Source organism: Hyperolius riggenbachi, chromosome 5 (genome assembly GCF_040937935.1).
Source record: "Hyperolius riggenbachi isolate aHypRig1 chromosome 5, aHypRig1.pri, whole genome shotgun sequence".
NCBI lineage: Eukaryota > Metazoa > Chordata > Amphibia > Anura > Hyperoliidae > Hyperolius > Hyperolius riggenbachi.
This window is the reverse complement of record NC_090650.1, coordinates 450,781,440-450,808,744: the sequence shown is the minus strand read 5'-3', so window position 1 is coordinate 450,808,744 and position 27,305 is coordinate 450,781,440. Positions and strand designations below refer to the sequence as shown.

General features: G+C 49.6%; 1 protein-coding gene across 1 annotated transcript in view; it reads right to left on the bottom strand.

Annotated features, from left to right (window-relative positions):
* The window catches only part of MTRR (5-methyltetrahydrofolate-homocysteine methyltransferase reductase), a 361,300-nt gene that overhangs the window by 104,724 nt on the left and 229,271 nt on the right, over positions 1–27,305 (bottom strand). The window contains exons 9-10 of the mRNA XM_068238238.1: positions 26,124–26,304; positions 8,610–8,652 (exon numbers count right to left, since the gene is read on the bottom strand). Coding sequence (XP_068094339.1) covers positions 8,610–8,652; positions 26,124–26,304 — 224 coding nt within the window. The remainder of the gene's footprint in view (positions 1–8,609; positions 8,653–26,123; positions 26,305–27,305) is intronic.

The window sequence follows — 27,305 nt, the reverse complement described above, 5'->3', positions numbered from 1 at the left end:
TGGTGATCAGGGATAGCAGCAGGGCATGGAGATCAGGGATAGTAGCAGGGCATGGAGATCAGGGATAGTAGCAGGGCACGGAGATCAGGGATAGCAGCAGGGCATGGAGATCAGGGATAGTAGCAGGGCATGGAGATCAGGGATAGTAGCAGGGCACGGAGATCAGGGATAGCAGCAGGGCATGGAGATCAGGGATAGTAGCAGGGTATGGAGATCAGGAATAGTAGCAGGGTATGGAGATCAGGAATAGTAGCAGAGCATGGAGATCAGGGATAGTAGCAGAGCATGGAGATCAGGGATAGTAGCAGAGCATGGAGATCAGGGATAGTAGCAGAGCATGGAGATCAGGGATAGGAGCAGGACATGGAGATCAGGGATAGTAGTATGGCATGGAGATCAGGGATAGCAGCAGGGCATGGAGATCAGGGATAGGAGCAGGACATGGAGATCAGGGATAGCAGCAGGGCATGGAGATCAGGGATAGCAGCAGGGCATGGAGATCAGGGATAGCAGCAGGGCATGGAGATCAGGGATAGCAGCAGGGCATGGAGATCAGGGATAGCAGCAGGGCATGGAGATCAGGGATAGTAGCAGAGCATGGAGATCAGGGAGAGCAGCAGAGCATGGAGATCAGGGATAGTAGAAAAGCATGGAGATCAGGGATAGTAGAAGAGCATGGAGATCAGGGATAGTAGCAGGGCATGGAGATAGCAGCAGGGCATGGAGATCAGGGATAGCAGCGGGGCATGGAGATAGCAGCAGGGCATGGAGATCAGGGATAGCAGCAGGGCATGGAGATCAGGGATAGTAGCAGGGCATGGAGATCAGGGAGAGCAGCAGAGCATGGAGATCAGGGATAGTAGAAGAGCATAGAGATCAGGGATAGTAGCAGGGCATGGAGATCAGGGATAGTAGCAGGGCATGGAGATCAGGGATAGCAGCAGGGCATGGAGATCAGGGATAGCAGCAGGACATGGAGATCAGGGATAGCAGCAGGACATGGAGATCAGGGATAGCAGCAGGGCATGGAGATCAGGGATAGCAGCAGGGCATGGAGATCAGGGATAGCAGCAGGGCATGGAGATCAGAGTTAGTAGCAGAGCATGGAGATCAGGGATAGAAGCAGAGCATGGAGATCAGGGATAGCAGCACTACATGGAGATCAGGGATAGCAGCAAGACATGGAGATCAGGGATAGCAGCAGAGCATGGAGATCAGGGATAGTAGCAGGGCATGGAGATCAGGGATAGTAGAAGAGCATTGAGATCAGGGATAGCAGCAGGGCATGGAGATCAGGGATAGCAGCAGGGCATGGAGATCAGGGATAGCAGCAGGACATGGAGATCAGGGATAGCAGCAGGGCATGGAGATCAGAGTTAGTAGCAGAGCATGGAGATCAGGGAAAGTAGCAGGGCATGGAGATCAGGGATAGTAGCAGAGCATGGAGATCAGGGATAGTAGCAGAGCATGAAGATCAGGGATAGTAGCAGGGCATGGAGATCAGGGCAGGGCATGGAGATCAGGGATAGTAGCAGAGCATGGAGATAAGGGATAGTAGCAGGGCATGGAGATCAGGGATAGCAGCAGAGCATGGAGATCAGGGATAGTAGCAAGGCATGGAGAGCAGGGATAGTAGCAGGGCATGGAGATCAGGGATAGCAGCAGGGCATGGAGATCAGGGATAGCAGCAGGGCATGGAGATCAGAGTTAGTAGCAGAGCATGGAGGTCAGGGAAAGTAGCAGGGCATGGAGATCAGGGATAGCAGAAGAGCATGGAGATCAGGGATAGTAGCAGAGCATTGAGATCAGGGATAGCAGCAGGGCATGGAGATCAGGGATAGCAGCAAGGCATGGAGATCAGGGATAGCAGCAGAGCATGGAGATCAGGGATAGCAGCAGGGCATGGAGATCAGGGATAGCAGCAGGGCATGGAGATCAGGGATAGCAGCAGGACATGGAGATCAGGGATAGCAGCAGAGCATGGAGATCAGGGATAGCAGCAGGGCATGGAGATCAGGGATAGCAGCAGGGCATGGAGATCAGGGATAGCAGCAGGACATGGAGATCAGGGATAGCAGCAGGACATGGAGATCAGAGTTAGTAGCAGAGCATGGAGATCAGGGATAGTAGCAGAGCATGGAGATCAGGGATAGCAGCAGAGCATGGAGATCAGGGATAGCAGCAGGGCATGGAGATCAGGGATAGCAGCAGGACATGGAGATCAGGGATAGCAGCAGGGCATGGAGATCAGAGTTAGTAGCAGAGCATGGAGATCAGGGAAAGTAGCAGGGCATGGAGATCAGGGATAGCAGAAGAGCATGGAGATCAGGGATAGCAGCAGGGCATGGAGATCAGGGATAGTAGCAGAGCATGGAGATCAGGGATAGTAGCAGAGCATGAAGATCAGGGATAGTAGCAGGGCATGGAGATCAGGGCAGGGCATGGAGATCAGGGATAGTAGCAGAGCATGGAGATAAGGGATAGTAGCAGGGTGTGGAGATCAGGGATAGCAGCAGAGCATGGAGATCAGGGATAGTAGCAAGGCCTGGAGAGCAGGGATAGTAGCAGAGCATGGAGATCAGGGATAGTAGCAGGGCATGGAGATCAGGGATAGTAGCAGGGCATGGGGATCAGGGATAGTAGCAGAGCATGGAGATCAGGGATAGAAGCAGACCATGGAGATCAGGGATAGCAGCAGGGCATGAAGATCAGGGATAATAGCAGGGCATGGAGATCAGGGATAGTAGCAGAGCATTGAGATCAGGGATAGTAGCAGGACATGGAGATCAGGGATAGCAGCAGGACATGGAGATCAGGGATAGCAGCAGGGCATGGAGATCAGGGATAGCAGCAGGGCATGGAGATCAGAGTTAGTAGCAGAGCATGGAGATCAGGGATAGAAGCAGAGCATGGAGATCAGGGATAGCAGCACTACATGAAGATCAGGGATAGCAGCAAGACATGGAGATCAGGAATAGCAGCAGAGCATAGAGATCAGGGATAGTAGCAGGGCATGGAGATCAGGGATAGTAGCAGAGCATTGAGATCAGCGATAGTAGCAGGGCATGGAGATCAGCGATAGCAGCAGGGCATGGAGATCAGGGATAGCAGCAGGGCATGGAGATCAGGGATAGCAGCAGGGCATGGAGATCAGGGATAGCAGCAGAGCATGGAGATCAGGAATAGCAGCAGAGCATGGAGATCAGGGATAGTAGCAGGACATGGAGATCAGGGATAGTAGCAGAGCATGGAGATCAGCGATAGCAGCAGGGCATGGAGATCAGGGATAGCAGCAGGGCATGGAGATCAGAGTTAGTAGCAGGGCATGGAGATCAGGGATAGCAGCAGGGCATGGAGATCAGGGATAGCAGCAGGGCATGGAGATCAGGGATAGCAGCAGGGCATGGAGATCAGGGATAGTAGCAGAGCATGGAGATCAGGGATAGTAGCAGGGCATGGAGATCAAGGCAGGGCATGGAGATCAGGGATAGTAGCAGAGCATGGAGATAAGGGATAGTAGCAGGGCATGGAGATCAGGGATAGTAGCAGGGCATGGAGATTAGGGATAGCAGCAGGGCATGGAGATCAGGGATGGCAGCAGGGCATGGAGATCAGGGATGGCAGCAGGGCATGGAGATCAGGGATAGCAGCAGGGCATGGAGATCAGGGATAGCAGCAGAGCATGGAGATCAGGGATAGTAGCAGAGCATGAAGATCAGGGATAGTAGCAGAGCATGGAGATCAGGGATAGCAGCAGAGCATGGAGATCAGGGATAGTAGCAGGGCATGGAGATCAGGGATAGCAGCAGAGCATGGAGATCAGGGATAGCAGCAGGGCATGGAGATCAGGGATAGTAGCAGGGCATGGAGAGCTGGGATAGTAGCAGGGCATGGAGATCAGGGATAGCAGCAGAGCATGGAGATCAGGGATAGTAGCAAGGCATGGAGAGCAGGGATAGTAGCAGAGCATGGAGATCAGGGATAGCAGCAGGACATGGAGATCAGGGATAGCAGCAGGGCATGGAGATCAGAGTTAGTAGCAGAGCATGGAGATCAGGGAAAGTAGCAGGGCATGGAGATCAGGGATAGTAGCAGAGCATGGAGATCAGGGATAGTAGCAGAGCATGAAGATCAGGGATAGTAGCAGGGCATGGAGATCAGGGCAGGGCATGGAGATCAGGGATAGTAGCAGAGCATGGAGATAAGGGATAGTAGCAGGGCATGGAGATCAGGGATAGCAGCAGAGCATGGAGATCAGGGATAGTAGCAAGGCATGGAGAGCAGGGATAGTAGCAGAGCATGGAGATCAGGGATAGGAGCAGGACATGGAGATCAGGGATAGTAGTATGGCATGGAGATCAGGGATAGCAGCAGGGCATGGAGATCAGGGATAGGAGCAGGACATGGAGATCAGGGATAGCAGCAGGACATGGAGATCAGGGATAGCAGCAGGGCATGGAGATCAGGGATAGCAGCAGGGCATGGAGATCAGGGATAGCAGCAGGGCATGGAGATCAGGGATAGCAGCAGGGCATGGAGATCAGGGATAGCAGCAGGGCATGGAGATCAGGGATAGTAGCAGAGCATGGAGATCAGGGAGAGCAGCAGAGCATGGAGATCAGGGATAGTAGAAAAGCATGGAGATCAGGGATAGTAGAAGAGCATGGAGATCAGGGATAGTAGCAGGGCATGGAGATAGCAGCAGGGCATAGAGATCAGGGATAGCAGCGGGGCATGGAGATAGCAGCAGGGCATGGAGATCAGGGATAGCAGCAGGGCATGGAGATCAGGGATAGTAGCAGGGCATGGAGATCAGGGAGAGCAGCAGAGCATGGAGATCAGGGATAGTAGAAGAGCATAGAGATCAGGGATAGTAGCAGGGCATGGAGATCAGGGATAGCAGCAGGGCATGGAGATCAGGGATAATAGCAGGGCATGGAGATCAGGGATAGCAGCAGGACATGGAGATCAGGGATAGCAGCAGGACATGGAGATCAGGGATAGCAGCAGGGCATGGAGATCAGGGATAGCAGCAGGGCATGGAGATCAGGGATAGCAGCAGGGCATGGAGATCAGAGTTAGTAGCAGAGCATGGAGATCAGGGATAGAAGCAGAGCATGGAGATCAGGGATAGCAGCACCACATGGAGATCAGGGATAGCAGCAAGACATGGAGATCAGGGATAGCAGCAGAGCATGGAGATCAGGGATAGTAGCAGGGCATGGAGATCAGGGATAGTAGAAGAGCATTGAGATCAGGGATAGCAGCAGGGCATGGAGATCAGGGATAGCAGCAGGGCATGGAGATCAGGGATAGCAGCAGGGCATGGAGATCAGGGATAGCAGCAGGGCATGGAGATCAGAGTTAGTAGCAGAGCATGGAGATCAGGGAAAGTAGCAGGGCATGGAGATCAGGGATAGTAGCAGAGCATGGAGATCAGGGATAGTAGCAGAGCATGAAGATCAGGGATAGTAGCAGGGCATGGAGATCAGGGCAGGGCATGGAGATCAGGGATAGTAGCAGAGCATGGAGATAAGGGATAGTAGCAGGGCATGGAGATCAGGGATAGCAGCAGAGCATGGAGATCAGGGATAGTAGCAAGGCATGGAGAGCAGGGATAGTAGCAGGGCATGGAGATCAGGGATAGCAGCAGGGCATGGAGATCAGGGATAGCAGCAGGGCATGGAGATCAGAGTTAGTAGCAGAGCATGGAGGTCAGGGAAAGTAGCAGGGCATGGAGATCAGGGATAGCAGAAGAGCATGGAGATCAGGGATAGTAGCAGAGCATTGAGATCAGGGATAGCAGCAGGGCATGGAGATCAGGGATAGCAGCAGGGCATGGAGATCAGGGATAGCAGCAGAGCATGGAGATCAGGGATAGCAGCAGGGCATGGAGATCAGGGATAGCAGCAGGGCATGGAGATCAGGGATAGCAGCAGGACATGGAGATCAGGGATAGCAGCAGAGCATGGAGATCAGGGATAGCAGCAGAGCATGGAGATCAGGGATAGCAGCAGGGCATGGAGATCAGGGATAGCAGCAGGACATGGAGATCAGGGATAGCAGCAGGGCATGGAGATCAGAGTTAGTAGCAGAGCATGGAGATCAGGGATAGTAGCAGAGCATGGAGATCAGGGATAGCAGCAGAGCATGGAGATCAGGGATAGCAGCAGGGCATGGAGATCAGGGATAGCAGCAGGGCATGGAGATCAGGGATAGCAGCAGGGCATGGAGATCAGAGTTAGTAGCAAAGCATGGAGATCAGGGAAAGTAGCAGGGCATGGAGATCAGGGATAGCAGAAGAGCATGGAGATCAGGGATAGCAGCAGGGCATGGAGATCAGGGATAGTAGCAGAGCATGGAGATCAGGGATAGTAGCAGAGCATGAAGATCAGGGATAGTAGCAGGGCATGGAGATCAGGGCAGGGCATGGAGATCAGGGATAGTAGCAGAGCATGGAGATAAGGGATAGTAGCAGGGTGTGGAGATCAGGGATAGCAGCAGAGCATGGAGATCAGGGATAGTAGCAAGGCATGGAGAGCAGGGATAGTAGCAGAGCATGGAGATCAGGGATAGTAGCAGGGCATGGAGATCAGGGATAGTAGCAGGGCATGGGGATCAGGGATATTAGTAGGGCATGGAGATCAGGGATAGCAGCAGAGCATGGAGATCAGGGATAGTAGCAGGGCATGGAGATCAGGGATAGTAGCAGAGCATGGAGATCAGGGATAGAAGCAGACCATGGAGATCAGGGATAGCAGCAGGGCATGAAGATCAGGGATAATAGCAGGGCATGGAGATCAGGGATAGTAGCAGAGCATTGAGATAAGGGATAGTAGCAGGACATGGAGATCAGGGATAGCAGCAGGACATGGAGATCAGGGATAGCAGCAGGGCATGGAGATCAGGGATAGCAGCAGGGCATGGAGATCAGAGTTAGTAGCAGAGCATGGAGATCAGGGATAGAAGCAGAGCATGGAGATCAGGGATAGCAGCACTACATGAAGATCAGGGATAGCAGCAAGACATGGAGATCAGGAATAGCAGCAGAGCATGGAGATCAGGGATAGTAGCAGGGCATGGAGATCAGGGATAGTAGCAGAGCATTGAGATCAGGGATAGCAGCAGGGCATGGAGATCAGGGATGGCAGCAGGGCATGGAGATCAGGGATAGCAGCAGAGCATGGAGATCAGGGATAGCAGCAGAGCATGGAGATCAGGGATAGTAGCAGGACATGGAGATCAGGGATAGTAGCAGAGCATGGAGATCAGCGATAGCAGCAGGGCATGGAGATCAGGGATAGCAGCAGGGCATGGAGATCAGGGATAGCAGCGGGGCATGGAGATCAGGGATAGCAGCAGGGCATGGAGATCAGGGATAGCAGCAGGGCATGGAGATCAGGGATAGCAGCAGAGCATGGAGATCAGGGATAGCAGCAGAGCATGGAGATCAGGGATAGTAGCAGGACATGGAGATCAGGGATAGTAGCAGAGCATGGAGATCAGCGATAGCAGCAGGGCATGGAGATCAGGGATAGCAGCAGGGCATGGAGATCAGAGTTAGTAGCAGAGCATGGAGATCAGGGATAGCAGCAGAGCATGGAGATCAGGGATAGCAGCAGGGCATGGAGATCAGGGATAGCAGCAGGGCATGGAGATCAGGGATAGCAGCAGGGCATGGAGATCAGGGATAGTAGCAGAGCATGGAGATCAGGGATAGTAGCAGAGCATGAAGATCAGGGATAGTAGCAGGGCATGGAGATCAAGGCAGGGCATGGAGATCAGGGATAGTAGCAGAGCATGGAGATAAGGGATAGTAGCAGGGCATGGAGATCAGGGATAGTAGCAGGGCATGGAGATTAGGGATAGCAGCAGGGCATGGAGATCAGGGATGGCAGCAGGGCATGGAGATCAGGGATAGCAGCAGGGCATGGAGATCAGGGATAGCAGCAGGGCATGGAGATCAGGGATAGCAGCAGAGCATGGAGATCAGGGATAGCAGCAGAGCATGGAGATCAGGGATAGTAGCAGAGCATGAAGATCAGGGATAGTAGCAGAGCATGGAGATCAGGGATAGCAGCAGAGCATGGAGATCAGGGATAGTAGCAGGGCATGGAGATCAGGGATAGCAGCAGAGCATGGAGATCAGGGATAGCAGCAGAGCATGGAGATCAGGGATAGTAGCAGGGCATGGAGAGCTGGGATAGTAGCAGGGCATGGAGATCAGGGATAGCAGCAGAGCATGGAGATCAGGGATAGTAGCAAGGCATGGAGAGCAGGGATAGTAGCAGAGCATGGAGATCAGGGATAGTAGCAGGGCATGGAGATCAGGGATAGTAGCAGAGCATTGAGATCAGGGATAGTAGCAGGGCATGGAGATCAGGGATAGTAGCAGGGCATGGAGATCAGGGATAGTAGCAGGGCATGGAGATCAGGGATAGTAGCAGGGCATGGAGAGCTGGGATAGTAGCAGGGCATGGAGATCAGGGATAGCAGCAGGGCATGGAGAGCTGGGATAGTAGCAGGGCATGGAGATCAGGGATAGCAGCAGGGCATGGAGATCAGGGATAGTAGAGAAAAATTAAGATACAGAGCAGTTGTTTTGTTACCTGGCAGCAGAGTATGGCCGTGCCTGTAATTTTGGAAGGTGTTCTAAAAAAAATAAATAAATAATAATTACAAAATTCACATCTTTGTATAAAAAGCATGAAAAACGTTTAACAACAGAAGCGAAAGCTTTACTAAAACCACAGAGAAGTAATGACAGGAAATATGCTGCTGTGCACTGAAGGCCAAATCTCTCCGGCAACTTAGACACCGCAGTTACACTAAACTGAATTAATTTAGCAAAACACAGTTTTACCTATCATAAAAACATTAATGGATTTAATTAGCAACTTAGTCACCGCCACTGGCTGCTGCACTGGTAACCAGCAGTAGAGCTGCAATACCAGGGACTGCCTCTTGTGGCAGTATCACTCAGACATGAGGACCACTGGTAGCTGCTGGGAGGTCAGAAGCAGAGGATGCAGAGAATGTACTCCATAGCATATGTAGGGTGGAGGGACTGATAGCGCTCACAAAGGACACATCTACAATAACAATCGGATATGTGGAGCTAAACTCAATTTACACCAGCGGTGTCAAACACAAATACACAGGAGTCCGCCTTTACAGTTCTCACATTAAAAAAACATTTTGTACAACTGATCATTTGTATAAAATTGCCAATAAATTGAATATTTTTCTGGTATTGTGTGTAACCACCTTAACAGTGATCTCATTGGATCCGGCTATCTTTCTTCTACATCCCAATAACTGGTAGATTAAAATTTATATAAAAATCAAGTATGGCCAAGAGCTTCATTGCACACACTAGGCGGACACACAACCACTAAAGAGAGGGCTTCAGAGCTGAGAATCCTGCCAAACACAGGACAACCATGACACAACTACAGCAAGAGCTTCATTGCAGACACTAGGAGGACACACAACCACTAAAGAGAGGGCTTCAGAGCTGAGAATCCTGCCAAACACAGGACGACCATCACACAACTACAGCAAGAGCTTCAATGCAGACACTAGGAGGACACACAACCACTAAAGAGAGGGTTTCAGAGCTGAGAATCCTGCCAAACACAGGACGACCATCACACAACTACAGCAAAAGCTTCATTGCAGACACTAGGAGGACACACAACCACTAAAGAGTGGGCTTCAGAGCTGAGAATCCTGCCAAACACAGGGCGACCATCACACAACTACAGCAAGAGCTTCATTGCAGACACTAGGAGGATACAAAACCACTAAAGAGAGGGCTTCAGAGCTGAGAATCCTGCCAAACACAGGACGACCATCACACAACTACAGCAAGAGCTTCATTGCAGACACTAGGAGGACACACAACCACTAAAGAGAGGGCTTCAGAGCTGAGAATCCTGCCAAACACAGGACGACCATCACACAACTACAGCAAGAGCTTCATTGCAGACACTAGGAGGACACACAACCACTAAAGAGATGGCTTCAGAGCTGAGAATCCTGCCAAACACAGGACGACCATCACACAACTACAGCAAGAGCTTCATTGCAGACACTAGGAGGACACGCAACCACTAAAGAGAGGGCTTCAGAGCTGAGAATCCTGCCAAACACAGGACGACCATCACACAACTACAGCAAGAGCTTCATTGCAGATACTAGGAGGACACGCAACCACTAAAGAGAGGGCTTCAGAGCTGAGAATCCTGCCAAATACAGGACGACCATCACACAACTACAGCAAGAGCTTCACTGCAGACACTAGGAGGACACACAACCACTAAAGAGAGGGTTTCAGAGCTGAGAATCCTGCCAAACACAGGACGACCATCACACAACTACAGCAAAAGCTTCATTGCAGACACTAGGAGGACACACAACCACTAAAGAGTGGGCTTCAGAGCTGAGAATCCTGCCAAACACAGGGCGACCATCACACAACTACAGCAAGAGCTTCATTGCAGACACTAGGAGGAAACAAAACCACTAAAGAGAGGGCTTCAGAGCTGAGAATCCTGCCAAACACAGGACGACCATCACACAACTACAGCAGGAGCTTCATTGCAGACACTAGGAGGACACACAACCACTAAAGAGAGGGCTTCAGAGCTGAGAATCCTGCCAAACAGAGGACGACCATCACACAACTACAGCAAGAGCTTCATTGCAGACACTAGGAGGACACACAACCACTAAAGAGATGGCTTCAGAGCTGAGAATCCTGCCAAACACAGGACGACCATCACACAACTACAGCAAGTGCTTCATTGCAGACACTAGGAGGACACACAACCACTAAAGAGAGGGCTTCAGAGCTGAGAATCCTGCCAAACACAGGACGACCATCACACAACTACAGCAAGAGCTTCATTGCAGACACTAGGAGGACACACAACCACTAAAGAGAGGGCTTCAGAGCTGAGAATCCTGCCAAACACAGGACGACCATCACACAACTACAGCAAGAGCTTCATTGCAGACACTAGGAGGACACACAACCACTAAAGAGAGGGCTTCAGAGCTGAGAATCCTGCCAAACACAGGACGACCATCACACAACTACAGCAAGAGCTTCATTGCAGACACTAGGAGGACACACAACCACTAAAGAGAGGGCTTCAGAGCTGAGAATCCTGCCAAACACAGGACGACCATCACACAACTACAGCAAGAGCTTCATTGCAGACACTAGGAGGACACACAACCACTAAAGAGATGCCAAACACAGGACGACCATCACACAACTACAGCAAGAGCTTCATTGCAGACACTAGGAGGACACACAACCACTAAAGAGATGGCTTCAGAGCTGAGAATCCTGCCAAACACAGGACGACCATCACACAACTACAGCAAGAGCTTCATTGCAGACACTAGGAGGACACACAACCACTAAAGAGAGGGCTTCAGAGCTGAGAATCCTGCCAAACACAGGACGACCATCACACAACTACAGCAAGAGCTTCATTGCAGACACTAGGAGGACACGCAACCACTAAAGAGAGGGTTTCAGAGCTGAGAATCCTGCCAAACACAGGACGACCATCACACAACTACAGCAAGAGCTTCATTGCAGACACTAGGAGGACACACAACCACTAAAGAGAGGGCTTCAGAGCTGAGAATCCTGCCAAACACAGGACGACCATCACACAACTACAGCAAGAGCTTCATTGCAGACACTAGGAGGAAACGCAACCACTAAAGAGAGGGCTTCAGAGCTGAGAATCCTGCCAAACACAGGACGACCATCACACAACTACAGCAAGAGCTTCATTGCAGATACTAGGAGGACACACAACCACTAAAGAGAGGGCTTCAGAGCTGAGAATCCTGCCAAATACAGGACGACCATCACACAACTACAGCAAGAGCTTCATTGCAGACACTAGGAGGACACACAACCACTAAAGAGTGGGCTTCAGAGCTGAGAATCCTGCCAAACACAGGGCGACCATCACACAACTACAGCAAGAGCTTCATTGCAGACACTAGGAGGATACAAAACCACTAAAGAGAGGGCTTCAGAGCTGAGAATCCTGCCAAACACAGGACGACCATCACACAACTACAGCAGGAGCTTCATTGCAGACACTAGGAGGACACACAACCACTAAAGAGAGGGCTTCAGAGCTGACAATCCTGCCAAACAGAGGACGACCATCACACAACTACAGCAAGAGCTTCATTGCAGACACTAGGAGGACACACAACCACTAAAGAGATGGCTTCAGAGCTGAGAATCCTGCCAAACACAGGACGACCATCACACAACTACAGCAAGAGCTTCATTGCAAACACTAGGAGGACACACAACTACTAAAGAGAGGGCTTCAGAGCTGAGAATCCTGCCAAACACAGGACGACCATCACACAACTACAGCAAGAGCTTCATTGCAGACACTAGGAAGACACACAACCACTAAAGAGAGGGCTTCAGAGCTGAGAATCCTGCCAAACACAGGACGACCATCACACAACTACAGCAAGAGCTTCATTGCAGACACTAGGAGGACACACAACCACTAAAGAGTGGGCTTCAGAGCTGAGAATCCTGCCAAACACAGGACGACCATCACACAACTACAGCAAGAGCTTCATTGCAGACACTAGGAGGACACACAACCACGAAAGAGAGGGCTTCAGAGCTGATAATCCTGCGAAACACAGGACGACCATCACACAACTACAGCAAGAGCTTCATTGCAGACACTAGGAGGACACACAACCACTAAAGAGATGGCTTCAGAGCTGAGAATCCTGCCAAACACAGGACGACCATCACACAACTACAGCAAGAGCTTCATTGCAGACACTAGGAGGACACACAACCACTAAAGAGTGGGCTTCAGAGCTGAGAATCCTGCCAAACACACAACGACCATCACACAACTACAGCAAGAGCTTCATTGCAGACACTAGGAGGACACACAACCACGAAAGAAAGGGCTTCAGAGCTGAGAATCCTGCAAAACACAGGACGACCATCACACAACTACAGCAATAGCTTCATTGCAGACACTAGGAGGACACACAACCACGAAAGAGAGGGCTTCAGAGCTGAGAATCCTGCCAAACACAGGACGACCATCACACAACTACAGCAAGAGCTTCATTGCACACACTAGGACACACAACCACTAAAGAGAGGGCTTTAGAGCTGAGAATCCTGCCAAACACAGGACGACCATCACACAGCTACAGCAAGAGCTTCATTGCACACACTAGGAGGACACACAACCACTAAAGAGAGGGCTTCAGAGCTGAGAATCCTGCCAAACACAGGACGACCATCACACAACTACAGCAAGAGCTTCATTGCAGACACTAGGACACACAACCACAAAAGAGAGGGCTTCAGAGCTGAGAATCCTGCCAAACACAGGACGTCCATCACACAACTACAGCAAGAGCTTCATTGCAGACACTAGGAGGACACACAACCACGAAAGAGAGGGCTTCAGAGCGAAGAATCCTGCGAAACACAGGACGACCATCACACAACTACAGCAAGAGCTTCATTGCACACACTAGGACACACAACCACTAAAGAGAGGGCTTTAGAGCTGAGAATCCTGCCAAACAAAGGACGACCATCACACAGCTACAGCAAGAGCTTCATTGCACACACTAGGAGGACACACAACCACTAAAGAGAGGGCTTCAGAGCTGAGAATCCTGCCAAACACAGGACGACCATCACACAACTACAGCAAGAGCTTCATTGCAGACACTAGGAGGACACACAACCACTAAAGAGAGGGCTTCAGAGCTGAGAATCCTGCCAAACACAGGACGACCATCACACAACTACAGCAAGAGCTTCATTGCAGACACTAGGAGGACACACAACCACTAAAGAGTGGGCTTCAGAGCTGAGAATCCTGCCAAACACAGGGCGACCATCACACAACTACAGCAAGAGCTTCATTGCAGACACTAGGAGGACACACCACCACTAAAGAGAGGGCTTCAGAGCTGAGAATCCTGCCAAACACAGGACGACCATCACACAACTACAGCAAGAGCTTCATTGCAGACACTAGGAGGACACACCACCACTAAAGAGAGGGCTTCAGAGCTGAGAATCCTGCCAAACACAGGACGACCATCACACAACTACAGCAAGAGCTTCATTGCAGACACTAGGAGGACACACAACCACTAAAGAGAGGGCTTCAGAGCTGAGAATCCTGCCAAACACAGGACGACCATCACACAACTACAGCAAGAGCTTCATTGCAGACACTAGGAGGACACACCACCACTAAAGAGAGGGCTTCAGAGCTGAGAATCCTGCCAAACACAGGACGACCATCACACAACTACAGCAAGAGCTTCATTGCAGACACTAGGAGGACACACAACCACTAAAGAGAGAGCTTCAGAGCTGAGAATCCTGCCAAACAGAGGACGACCATCACACAACTACAGCAAGAGCTTCATTGCAGACACTAGGAGGACACACAACCACTAAAGAGAGGGCTTCAGAGCTGAGAATCCTGCCAAACACAGGACGACCATCACACAACTACAGCAAGAGCTTCATTGCAGACACTAGGAGGACACACAACCACTAAAGAGAGGGCTTCAGAGCTGAGAATCCTGCCAAACACAGGACGACCATCACACAACTACAGCAAGAGCTTCATTGCAGACACTAGGAGGACACACAACCACTAAAGAGAGGGCTTCAGAGCTGAGAATCCTGCCAAACACAGGACGACCATCACACAACTACAGCAAGAGCTTCATTGCAGACACTAGGAGGACACACAACCACTAAAGAGAGGGCTTCAGAGCTGAGAATTCTGCCAAACACAGGACGACCATCACACAACTACAGCAAGAGCTTCATTGCAGACACAAAGAGGACACACAACCACTAAAGAGTGGGCTTCAGAGCTGAGAATCCTGCCAAACACAGGACGACCATCACACAACTACAGCAAGAGCTTCATTGCAGACAATAGGAGGACACGCAACCACTAAAGAGAGGGCTTCAGAGCTGAGAATCCTGCCAAACACAGGACGACCATCACACAACTACAGCAAGAGCTTCTTTGTAGATACTAGGAGGACACACAACCACTAAAGAGAGGGCTTCAGAGCTGAGAATCCTGCCAAATACAGGACGACCATTACACAACTACAGCAAGAGCTTCATTGCAGACACTAGGAGGACACGCAACCACTAAAGAGAGGGCTTCAGAGCTGAGAATCCTGCCAAACACAGGACGACCATCACACAACTACAGCAAGAGCTTCATTGCAGACACAAAGAGGACACACAACCACTAAAGAGAGGGCTTCAGAGCTGAGAATCCTGCCAAACACAGGGCGACCATCACACAACTACAGCAAGAGCTTCATTGCAGACACTAGGAGGACACACAACCACTAAAGAGAGGGCTTCAGAGCTGAGAATCCTGCCAAACACAGGACGACCATCACACAACTACAGCAAGAGCTTCATTGCAGACACTAGGAGGACACACCACCACTAAAGAGAGGGCTTCAGAGCTGAGAATCCTGCCAAACACAGGACGACCATCACACAACTACAGCAAGAGCTTCATTGCAGACACTAGGAGGACACACAACCACTAAAGAGAGAGCTTCAGAGCTGAGAATCCTGCCAAACAGAGGACGACCATCACACAACTACAGCAAGAGCTTCATTGCAGACACTAGGAGGACACACAACCACTAAAGAGAGGGCTTCAGAGCTGAGAATCCTGCCAAACACAGGACGACCATCACACAACTACAGCAAGAGCTTCATTGCAGACACTAGGAGGACACACAACCACTAAAGAGAGGGCTTCAGAGCTGAGAATCCTGCCAAACACAGGACGACCATCACACAACTACAGCAAGAGCTTCATTGCAGACACTAGGAGGACACACAACCACTAAAGAGAGGGCTTCAGAGCTGAGAATCCTGCCAAACACAGGACGACCATCACACAACTACAGCAAGAGCTTCATTGCAGACACTAGGAGGACACACAACCACTAAAGAGAGGGCTTCAGAGCTGAGAATCCTGCCAAACACAGGACGACCATCACACAACTACAGCAAGAGCTTCATTGCAGACACTAGGAGGACACACAACCACTAAAGAGAGGGCTTCAGAGCTGAGAATCCTGCCAAACACAGGACGACCATCACACAACTACAGCAAGAGCTTCATTGCAGACACTAGGAGGACACACAACCACTAAAGAGAGGGCTTCAGAGCTGAGAATCCTGCCAAACACAGGACGACCATCACACAACTACAGCAAGAGCTTCATTGCAGACACTAGAAGGACACACAACCACTAAAGAGAGGGCTTCAGAGCTGAGAATTCTGCCAAACACAGGACGACCATCACACAACTACAGCAAGAGCATCATTGCAGACACAAAGAGGACACACAACCACTAAAGAGAGGGCTTCAGAGCTGAGAATCCTGCCAAACACAGGACGACCATCACACAACTACAGCAAGAGCTTCATTGCAGACAATAGGAGGACACACAACCACTAAAGAGAGGGCTTCAGAGCTGAGAATCCTGCCAAACACAGGACGACCATCACACAACTACAGCAAGAGCTTCTTTGTAGATACTAGGAGGACACACAACCACTAAAGAGAGGGCTTCAGAGCTGAGAATCCTGCCAAATACAGGACGACCATTACACAACTACAGCAAGAGCTTCATTGCAGACACTAGGAGGACACGCAACCACTAAAGAGAGGGCTTCAGAGCTGAGAATCCTGCCAAACACAGGACGACCATCACACAACTACAGCAAGAGCTTCATTGCAGACACAAAGAGGACACACAACCACTAAAGAGAGGGCTTCAGAGCTGAGAATCCTGCCAAACACAGGGCGACCATCACACAACTACAGCAAGAGCTTCATTGCAGACACTAGGAGGATACAAAACCACTAAAGAGAGGGCTTCAGAGCTGAGAATCCTGCCAAACACAGGACGACCATCACACAACTACAGCAGGAGCTTCATTGCAGACACTAGGAGGACACACAACCACTAAAGAGAGGGCTTCAGAGCTGAGAATCCTGCCAAACAGAGGACGACCATCACACAACTACAGCAAGAGCTTCATTGCAGACACTAGGAGGACACACAACCACTAAAGAGAGGGCTTCAGAGCTTAGAATCCTGCCAAACACAGGACGACCATCACACAACTACAGCAAGAGCTTCATTGCAGACACTAGGAGGACACACCACCATTAAAGAGTGGGCTTCAGAGCTGAGAATCCTGCCAAACACAGGGCGACCATCACACAACTACAGCAAGAGCTTCATTGCAGACACTAGGAGGATACACAACCACTAAAGAGAGGGCTTCAGAGCTAAGAATCCTGCCAAACACAGGACGACCATCACACAACTACAGCAAGAGCTTCATTGCAGACACTAGGAGGACACACAACCACGAAAGAGAGGGCTTCAGAGCTGAGAATCCTGCCAAACACAGGACGACCATCACACAACTACAGCAAGAGCTTTATTGCACACACTAGGACACACAACCACTAAAGAAAGGGCTTTAGAGCTGAGAATCCTGCCAAACACAGGACGACCATCACACAACTACAGCAAGAGCTTCATTGCACACACTAGGAGGACACACAACCACTAAAGAGAGGGCTTCAGAGCTGAGAATCCTGCCAAACACAGGACGACCATCACACAACTACAGCAAGAGCTTCATTGCAGACACTAGGAGGACACACAACCACTAAAGAGTGGGCTTCAGAGCTGAGAATCCTGCCAAACACAGGGCGACCATCACACAACTACAGCAAGAGCTTCATTGCAGACACTAGGAGGACACACAACCACTAAAGAGAGGGCTTCACAGCTGAGAATCCTGCCAAACACAGGACGACCATCACACAACTACAGCAAGAGCTTCATTGCAGACACTAGGAAGACACACAACCACTAAAGAGAGGGCTTCAGAGCTGAGAATCCTGCCAAACAGAGGACAACCATCACACAACTACAGCAAGAGCTTCATTGCAGACACTAGGAGGACACACAACCACTAAAAAGATGGCTTCAGAGCTGAGAATCCTGCCAAACACAGGACGACCATCACACAACTACAGCAAGAGCTTCATTGCAGACACTAGAAGGACACACAACCACTAAAGAGAGGGCTTCAGAGCTGAGAATCCTGCCAAACACAGGACGACCATCACACAACTACAGCAAGAGCTTCATTGCAGACACTAGGAGGACACACAACCACTAAAGAGAGGGCTTCAGAGCTGAGAATCCTGCCAAACACAGGACGACCATCACACAACTACAGCAAGAGCTTCATTGCAGACACTAGGAGAACACACAACCACTAAAGAGAGGGCTTCAGAGCTGAGAATCCTGCCAAACACAGGACAACCATCACACAACTACAGCAAGAGCTTCATTGCAGACACTAGAAGGACACACAACCACTAAAGAGAGGGCTTCAGAGCTGAGAATCCTGCCAAACACAGGACGACCATCACACAACTACAGCAAGAGCTTCATTGCAGACACTAGGAGGACACACAACCACTAAAGAGAGGGCTTCAGAGCTAAGAATCCTGCCAAACACAGGACGGCCATCACACAACTACAGCAAGAGCTTCATTGCAGACACTAGAAGGACACACAACCACTAAAGAGAGGGCTTCAGAGCTGAGAATCCTGCCAAACACAGGACGACCATCACACAACTACAGCAAGAGCTTCATTGCAGACACTAGTGCCCGCCATCAAAACAGCTCTATCCTAAAGCAACACCAATCAGGATTGGGAATTCAGACATAAACAGCTCCAACCTTGTGCGCAGCCTTGGAGTACTAATCGATGGGGAATTGAGTTTCAGAAACCAAATTTCATCTGTAGTTAAATCCTCCTTCTTTCATCTGAAGAACATTGCAAAGATTAAACATCTGATTCCCCCAGAGGATCTTCCAACCCTAGTCCACGCCTTCATCACATCACGACTGGACTACTGCAATGCCCTTTATGTTGGCCTCCCCAAAAAGGACCTGCGTCGCCTGCAATTAGTGCAGAATTCTGCTGCCAGATTGCTAACAAACCAGCCTCGCCACTGTCACATTACACCGATCCTTCGCTCACTGCACTGGCTACCAGTAGAATGGAGAATACTCTTCAAGATTGGACTGCTGACATTCAAATCCCTGCACAGTCTGGGCCCTGGATACATGAAGGACTTGCTAAAGCTGCACCACACCTCTCACAACCTCAGATCAGCAAGTTCTGTAAACTTGGTCACTCCCAGAGTGCACCTCAAAAAATCTGGAGATAGAGCCTTCTGCCATGCTGCCCCTACTCTCTGGAACTCCCTACCACACCCAGTAAAGACAGCACCATCCCTGGAGCTATTCAAATCCAGACTGAAAAGCTACCTGTTTAGCCTGGCATTTCCAGACTTATAAAATTTCTTCCTCTGTACCACGATGGTCTGAGCCATGCTTATGCGCTTTGAGTCCCACGGGAGAAAAGCGCTTTACAAATGTTATTTGTTGTTGTTGTTGTAGTAGGAGGACACACAACCACTTAAGAGTGGGCTTCAGAGCTGAGAATCCTGCCAAACACAGGGCGACCATCACACAACTACAGCAAGAGCTTCATTGCAGACACTAGGAGGACACGCAACCACTAAAGAGAGGGCTTCAGAGGTGAGAATCCTGCCAAACACAGGCAGACCGTCACACAACTACAGCAGGAGCTTCATTGCAGACACTAGGAGGACACACAACCACTAAAGAGAGGGCTTCAGAGGTGAGAATCCTGCCAAACACAGGACGACCATCACACAACTACAGCAAGAGCTTCATTGCAGACACTAGGAGGACACACAACCACTAAAGAGATGGCTTCAGAGCTGAGAATCCTGCCAAACAGAGGACGACCATCACACAACTACAGCAAGAGCTTCATTGCAGACACTAGGAGGACACACAACCACTAAAGAGATGGCTTCAGAGCTGAGAATCCTGCCAAACAGAGGACGACCATCACACAACTACAGCAAGAGCTTCATTGCAGACACTAGGAGGACACACAACCACTAAAGAGAGGGCTTCAGAGCTGAGAATCTTGCCAAACAGAGGATGACCATCACACTACAGCAGGAGCTTCATTGCAGACACTAGGAGGACACACAACCACTAAAGAGTGGGCTTCAGAGCTGAGAATCCTGCCAAACACAGGACGACCATCACACAACTACAGCAAGAGCTTCATTGCAGACACTAGGAGGACACACAACCACTAAAGAGATGGCTTCAGAGCTGAGAATCCTGCCAAACACAGGACGACCATCACACAACTACAGCAAGAGCTTCATTGCAGACACTAGGAGGACACACAACCACTAAAGAGAGGGCTTTAGAGCTGAGAATCCTGCCAAACACAGGACGACCATCACACAACTACAGCAAGAGCTTCATTGCAGACACTAGGAGGACACACAACCACTAAAGAGAGGGCTTCAGAGCTGAGAATCCTGCCAAACACAGGACGACCATCACACAACTACAGCAAAAGCTTCATTGCAGACACTAGGAGGACACACAACCACTAAAGAGAGGGCTTCAGAGCTGAGAATCCTGCCAAACAGAGGACGACCATCACACAACTAAAGCAAGAGCTTCATTGCAGACACTAGGAGGACACGCAACCACTAAAGAGAGGGCTTCAGAGCTGAGAATCCTGCCAAACAAAGGACGACCATCACACAACTACAGCAAGAGCTTCATTGCAGACACTAGGAGGACACGCAACCACTAAAGAGAGGGCTTCAGAGCTGAGAATCCTGCCAAACACAGGACGACCATCACACAACTACAGCAAGAGCTTCATTGCAGACACTAGGAGGACACGCAACCACTAAAGACAGGGCTTCAGAGCTGAGAATCCTGCCAAACACAGGACGACCATCACACAACTACAGCAAGAGCTTCGTTGCAGACACTAGGAGGACACGCAACCACTAAAGACAGGGCTTCAGAGCTGAGAATCCTGCCAAACACAGGACGACCATCACACAACTACAGCAAGAGCTTCATTGCAGACACTAGGAGGACACACAACCACTAAAGAGAGGGCTTCAGAGCTGAGAATCCTGCCAAACACAGGACGACCATCACACAACTACAGCAAGAGCTTCATTGCAGACACTAGGAGGACACACCACCACTAAAGAGAGGGCTTCAGAGCTGAGAATCCTGCCAAACACAGGACGACCATCACACAATTACAGCAAGAGCTTCATTTCAGACACTAGGAGGACACACAACCACTAAAGAGAGGGCTTCAGAGCTGAGAATCCTGCCAAACACAGGACAACCATCACACAACTACAGCAAGAGCTTCATTGCAGACACTAGGAGGACACACAACCACTAAAGAGAGGGCTTCAGAGCTGAGAATCCTGCCAAACACAGGACGACCATCACACAACTACAGCAAGAGCTTCATTGCAGACACTAGGAGGACACACAACCACTAAAGAGAGGGCTTCAGAGCTGAGAATCCTGCCAAACACAGGACGACCATCACACAACTACAGCAAGAGCTTCATTGCAGACACTAGGAGGACACACAACCACTAAAGAGAGGGCTTCAGAGCTGAGAATCCTGCCAAACACAGGACGACCATCACACAACTACAGCAAGAGCTTCATTGCAGACACTAGGAGGACACACAACCACTAAAGAGAGGGCTTCAGAGCTAAGAATCCTGCCAAACACAGGACGACCATCACACAACTACAGCAAGAGCTTCATTGCAGACACTAGAAGGACACACAACCACTAAAGAGAGGGCTTCAGAGCTGAGAATCCTGCCAAACACAGGACGACCATCACACAACTACAGCAAGAGCTTCATTGCAGACACTAGTGCCCGCCATCAAAACAGCTCTATCCTAAAGCAACACCAATCAGGATTGGGAATTCAGACATAAACAGCTCCAACCTTGTGCGCAGCCTTGGAGTACTAATCGATGGGGAATTGAGTTTCAGAAACCAAATTTCATCTGTAGTTAAATCCTCCTTCTTTCATCTGAAGAACATTGCAAAGATTAAACATCTGATTCCCCCAGAGGATCTTCCAACCCTAGTCCACGCCTTCATCACATCACGACTGGACTACTGCAATGCCCTTTATGTTGGCCTCCCCAAAAAGGACCTGCGTCGTCTGCAATTAGTGCAGAATTCTGCTGCCAGATTGCTAACAAACCAGCCTCGCCACTGTCACATTACACCGATCCTTCGCTCACTGCACTGGCTACCAGTAGAATGGAGAATACTCTTCAAAATTGGACTGCTGACATTCAAATCCCTGCACAGTCTGGGCCCTGGATACATGAAGGACTTGCTAAAGCTGCACCACACCTCTCACAACCTCAGATCAGCAAGTTCTGTAAACTTGGTCACTCCCAGAGTGCACCTCAAAAAATCTGGAGATAGAGCCTTCTGCCATGCTGCCCCTACTCTCTGGAACTCCCTACCACACCCAGTAAAGACAGCACCATCCCTGGAGCTATTCAAATCCAGACTGAAAAGCTACCTGTTTAGCCTGGCATTTCCAGACTTATAAAATGTCTTCCTCTGTACCACGATGGTCTGAGCCATGCTTATGCGCTTTGAGTCCCACGGGAGAAAAGCGCTTTACAAATGTTATTTGTTGTTGTTGTTGTAGGAGGACACACAACCACTAAAGAGTGGGCTTCAGAGCTGAGAATCCTGCCAAACACAGGGCGACCATCACACAACTACAGCAAGAGCTTCATTGCAGACACTAGGAGGACACACAACCACTAAAGAGTGGGCTTCAGAGCTGAGAATCCTGCCAAACACAGGGCGACCATCACACAACTACAGCAAGAGCTTCATTGCAGACACTAGGAGGACACACCACCACTAAAGAGAGGGCTTCAGAGCTGAGAATCCTGCCAAACACAGGACGACCATCACACAACTACAGCAAGAGCTTCATTGCAGACACTAGGAGGACACACAACCACTAAAGAGAGGGCTTCAGAGCTGAGAATCTTGCCAAACACAGGACGACCATCACACTACAGCAGGAGCTTCATTGCAGACACTAGGAGGACACGCAACCACTAAAGAGAGGGCTTCAGAGGTGAGAATCCTGCCAAACACAGGACGACCGTCACACAACTACAGCAGGAGCTTCATTGCAGACACTAGGAGGACACACAACCACTAAAGAGAGGGCTTCAGAGGTGAGAATCCTGCCAAACACAGGACGACCATCACACAACTACAGCAAGAGCTTCATTGCAGACACTAGGAGGACACACAACCACTAAAGAGATGGCTTCAGAGCTGAGAATCCTGCCAAACAGAGGACGACCATCACACAACTACAGCAAGAGCTTCATTGCAGACACTAGGAGGACACACAACCACTAAAGAGAGGGCTTCAGAGCTGAGAATCCTGCCAAACAGAGGATGACCATCACACAACTACAGCAAGAGCTTCATTGCAGACACTAGGAGGACACACAACCACTAAAGAGAGGGCTTCAGAGCTGAGAATCTTGCCAAACAGAGGATGACCATCACACTACAGCAGGAGCTTCATTGCAGACACTAGGAGGACACACAACCACTAAAGAGTGGGCTTCAGAGCTGAGAATCCTGCCAAACACAGGACGACCATCACACAACTACAGCAGGAGCTTCATTGCAGACACTAGGAGGACACACAACCACTAAAGAGAGGGCTTCAGAGCTGAGAATCCTGCCAAACATAGGACGACCATCACACAACTACAGCAAGAGCTTCATTGCAGACACTAGGAGGACACGCAACCACTAAAGAGAGGGCTTCAGAGCTGAGAATCCTGCCAAACACAGGACGACCATCACACAACTACAGCAGGAGCTTCATTGCAGACACAAGGAGGATACAAAACCACTAAAGAGAGGGCTTCAGAGCTGAGAATCCTGCCAAACACAGGACGACCATCACACAACTACAGCAAAAGCTTCATTGCAGACACTAGGAGGACACACAACCACTAAAGAGAGGGCTTTAGAGCTTAGAATCCTGCCAAACATAGGACGACCATCACACAACTACAGCAAGAGCTTCATTGCAGACACAAACTTGACACAATTGGCCACTGGGTGACTGGGATTAATATTCAGAAGTGTGGGTGGAGCCTACAACAGCCAATCAAAATTCACCTATTGATTTTCAAGGGGAATATTTACATTGCTACCATTTTTACACTCTTAATGGCAGAGGTCTCAAACCTGGTACAGTCAGTCACTTGGTGACTGGGGTCCAAATTCACTAAAGTGGGTGGAGCCACAAACAGCCAATCAGATTTGTTAGATTGCTTTCAGCCATTCTGTTATTGGCAGGGTTCTCAAATTTGACACAGTTTGCCACTGGGTGACTGGGACTAATATTCAGGAAAGTGGGTGAAGCCTACAGCAGCCAATCAAAATTCACCTTTTGATTTTCAAGGGGAATATTTACATAGCTGCCATTCATACATTCTTAATCGCAGAGGCCTCAAATCCGGTACAGTCAGTCACTGGGAGACTGGGTTTTAAATTCTCTTAAAAGGGAGTGGGCCAAAAACAGCCAATCAAATTTGTTTAGTTTCAATGGTAAAATGCAACTTATTTATGCCAAAGACCCCACACAGCTCATAAAAACGGTCATTGAGTGACTGTATGTCAAGGTTAGAAATAGTGGGCGGAGCCAAAACAACTAACTTTATACATGGGGAAAAATAAACTGCAGCTTTTCTTACATTTTTAATGGCAGGGTTCTCAAACTTGACACAGTTGGTCACTGGGTGACTAGGATTAATATTCGGAAAAGTAGGTGGAGCCTACAAGAGCCAATCAAAATTCACCTATTGATTTTCAAGGGGAATATTGAAACTGCAGCCATTCTTACACTGTTAATGGCAGAGGCCTCAAACCTTCTACGGTTGGCCGTTGAGTGACTGGGGTTCAAATTCAGTAAAGGGGCGGAGCCAAAAACAGCCAGATTTCTTTGCTGAATAAACTGCTTCCATACGCACAATTTTGATGCCAGGAACCCAAAAGCTCACAAACTTGGTCATTGAGTAGTGACTGTGTGTCAAGGTTACAAAAAGTGGGTGGAGTCAAAAACAGATTTTTCTGGGAAATTGTAAACTGCAGCCCTTCTTCACTGTTAATGGCAGGGCTCTCAAACTTAGCATAGCTGGTTGCTGGGTGACTGGGATTAATATTCAGAAAAGTGGGTAGAGCCTAAAAAAGATAATCAAAAATCACATGTCACTTTTCAAGGAGAATATTAAAATTGCTGCCATTCTTGCACTGTTAATGGCACAAGTATCAAACCTGGTACAGTTGGTCATTGGGTCACTGGGGATCAAATTCAGAAAAGGGGACAGAGCCACAAACAGTGAATCTGATTTGTTTCATTTCATGGGAAAATACAAATTATTGATGCCAAGGACCCCAAAGCTCACAAACTTGGTCATTGAGTAGTGACTTTGTGTTCAGGTTACAAAAAGTAGGCGGAGCCAAAACCAAATTTCACTGGGAAAGTGTAAACTGCAGCCCTTCTTACACTGTTTATGGCAGGGTTCCCAAACTCTCCCCAGATGGTCACTGGGTGACTGAGATAAATATTCAGGGAAGTGGATGGAGCCTATAATAGCCAATCAAAATTCACCTGTTTATTTTCAAGGGAAACATTTAATTGCTACCATTCTTGCACTGCTAATGGCACAAGCCTCAAACCTGCTACAGTTGGTCATTGGGTGACTGGGGTTCAAATTCAGCCAATCAGGTTTTTTCATTTCAATGCAAATTATTGATGCCAAAGACCACAAAGCTCACAAACGTGGTCACTGAGTAATTGTATGTTAGGGTTAGAAAAAGTGAGTGGAGCCGACACCAGCCAAATACATATCCGGGCAACGCCGGGCAATCAGCTAGTTTATTATATAATACCCCAATAGTGGTAGGTCTTTGTCTCCTAATAACTTACCTATCAGCAGGCCCAGAGGCGGCATGCAGCTGGGAAAGGCAGTAAGCAGGTCTACAATAGTGGCCGAGGGGTCTCTGATGAAGCGATTATAATCAGAGCTGCCTTGCTTGCTACACAACTCTTGCAATCTTCGCTTTTCAGCCACGTCAGAAGTGAATTCAACCAGAGCTCTAATCAGTGCCTAGAAAAGACAGCAGAAGAGTGACTGATGCTGGTTCATCATAAAGGTCATAACGTCTGTGTGTACAGGACATTTCTCTCCAGCCCTCCTCCACGTTCTCTTCTAGACCCATGCAGGTTGTGCAGCTTATTCTATCCCTGTAGAATGATTCCTGATACCGGCCACCGCAGGAAGAGGCCTTTCTCCCTGCCAGTGCCCCAGCCTCTAGGAGTCTGAACTGCATGACACAAGCTAAACAGCAGCAACTCCAATATTAACCTGCTGTTCATTGTTTCATCTGAACTGCTTCAGCTCATACAAAAACATGTTAGCAAAAACAACCAGGGCTCTTAAGAGAATATAGTGAATCTTACAGCGGAACTGAATATTAGTTTAAAAGAAACAGTTTCACTTAGCTGGGGCTTCCTCAAGCCCCCAGCAGCGGTCCTGTACCGCACGATCCCCCGCTTTCCCACCGCCAGCTAGTATAATTACCGCCGACTTATAAATCGACAGCAACTGCACCTGCGCGCCCCGTGCCATGCGTATCCTTCTTCGCATTACCGTCTACTGCAGGACTCATGGAATCAATCTCCCTCAAACCCAGAGCTCACTGGGTAATTTCCAGCCTGCCAATCGCTCCCTGGAGCTGTCAGTATAATACCAGCCAGTAATCCCAAAGCTCACTGGGTATTCCCAGCCTGCCAAGAGCTCCCTGGAGCTCGCAGTATAATACCAGCCAGTAATCCCAGAGCTCACTGGGTATTCCCAGCCTGCCAAGTGTTCCCTGGAGCTCGCAGTATAATACCAGCCAGTAATCCCCGAGCTCACTGGGTATTCCCAGCCTGCCAAGCACTCCCTGGAGCTCGCAGTATAATACCAGCCAGTAATCCCAGAGCTCACTGGGTATTCCCAGCCTGCCAAGCACTCCCTGGAGCTCGCAGTACAATACCAGCTAGTAATCCCAGAGCTCACTGGGTATTCCCAGCCTGCCAAGCGCTCCCTGGAGCTGGCAGTATAAT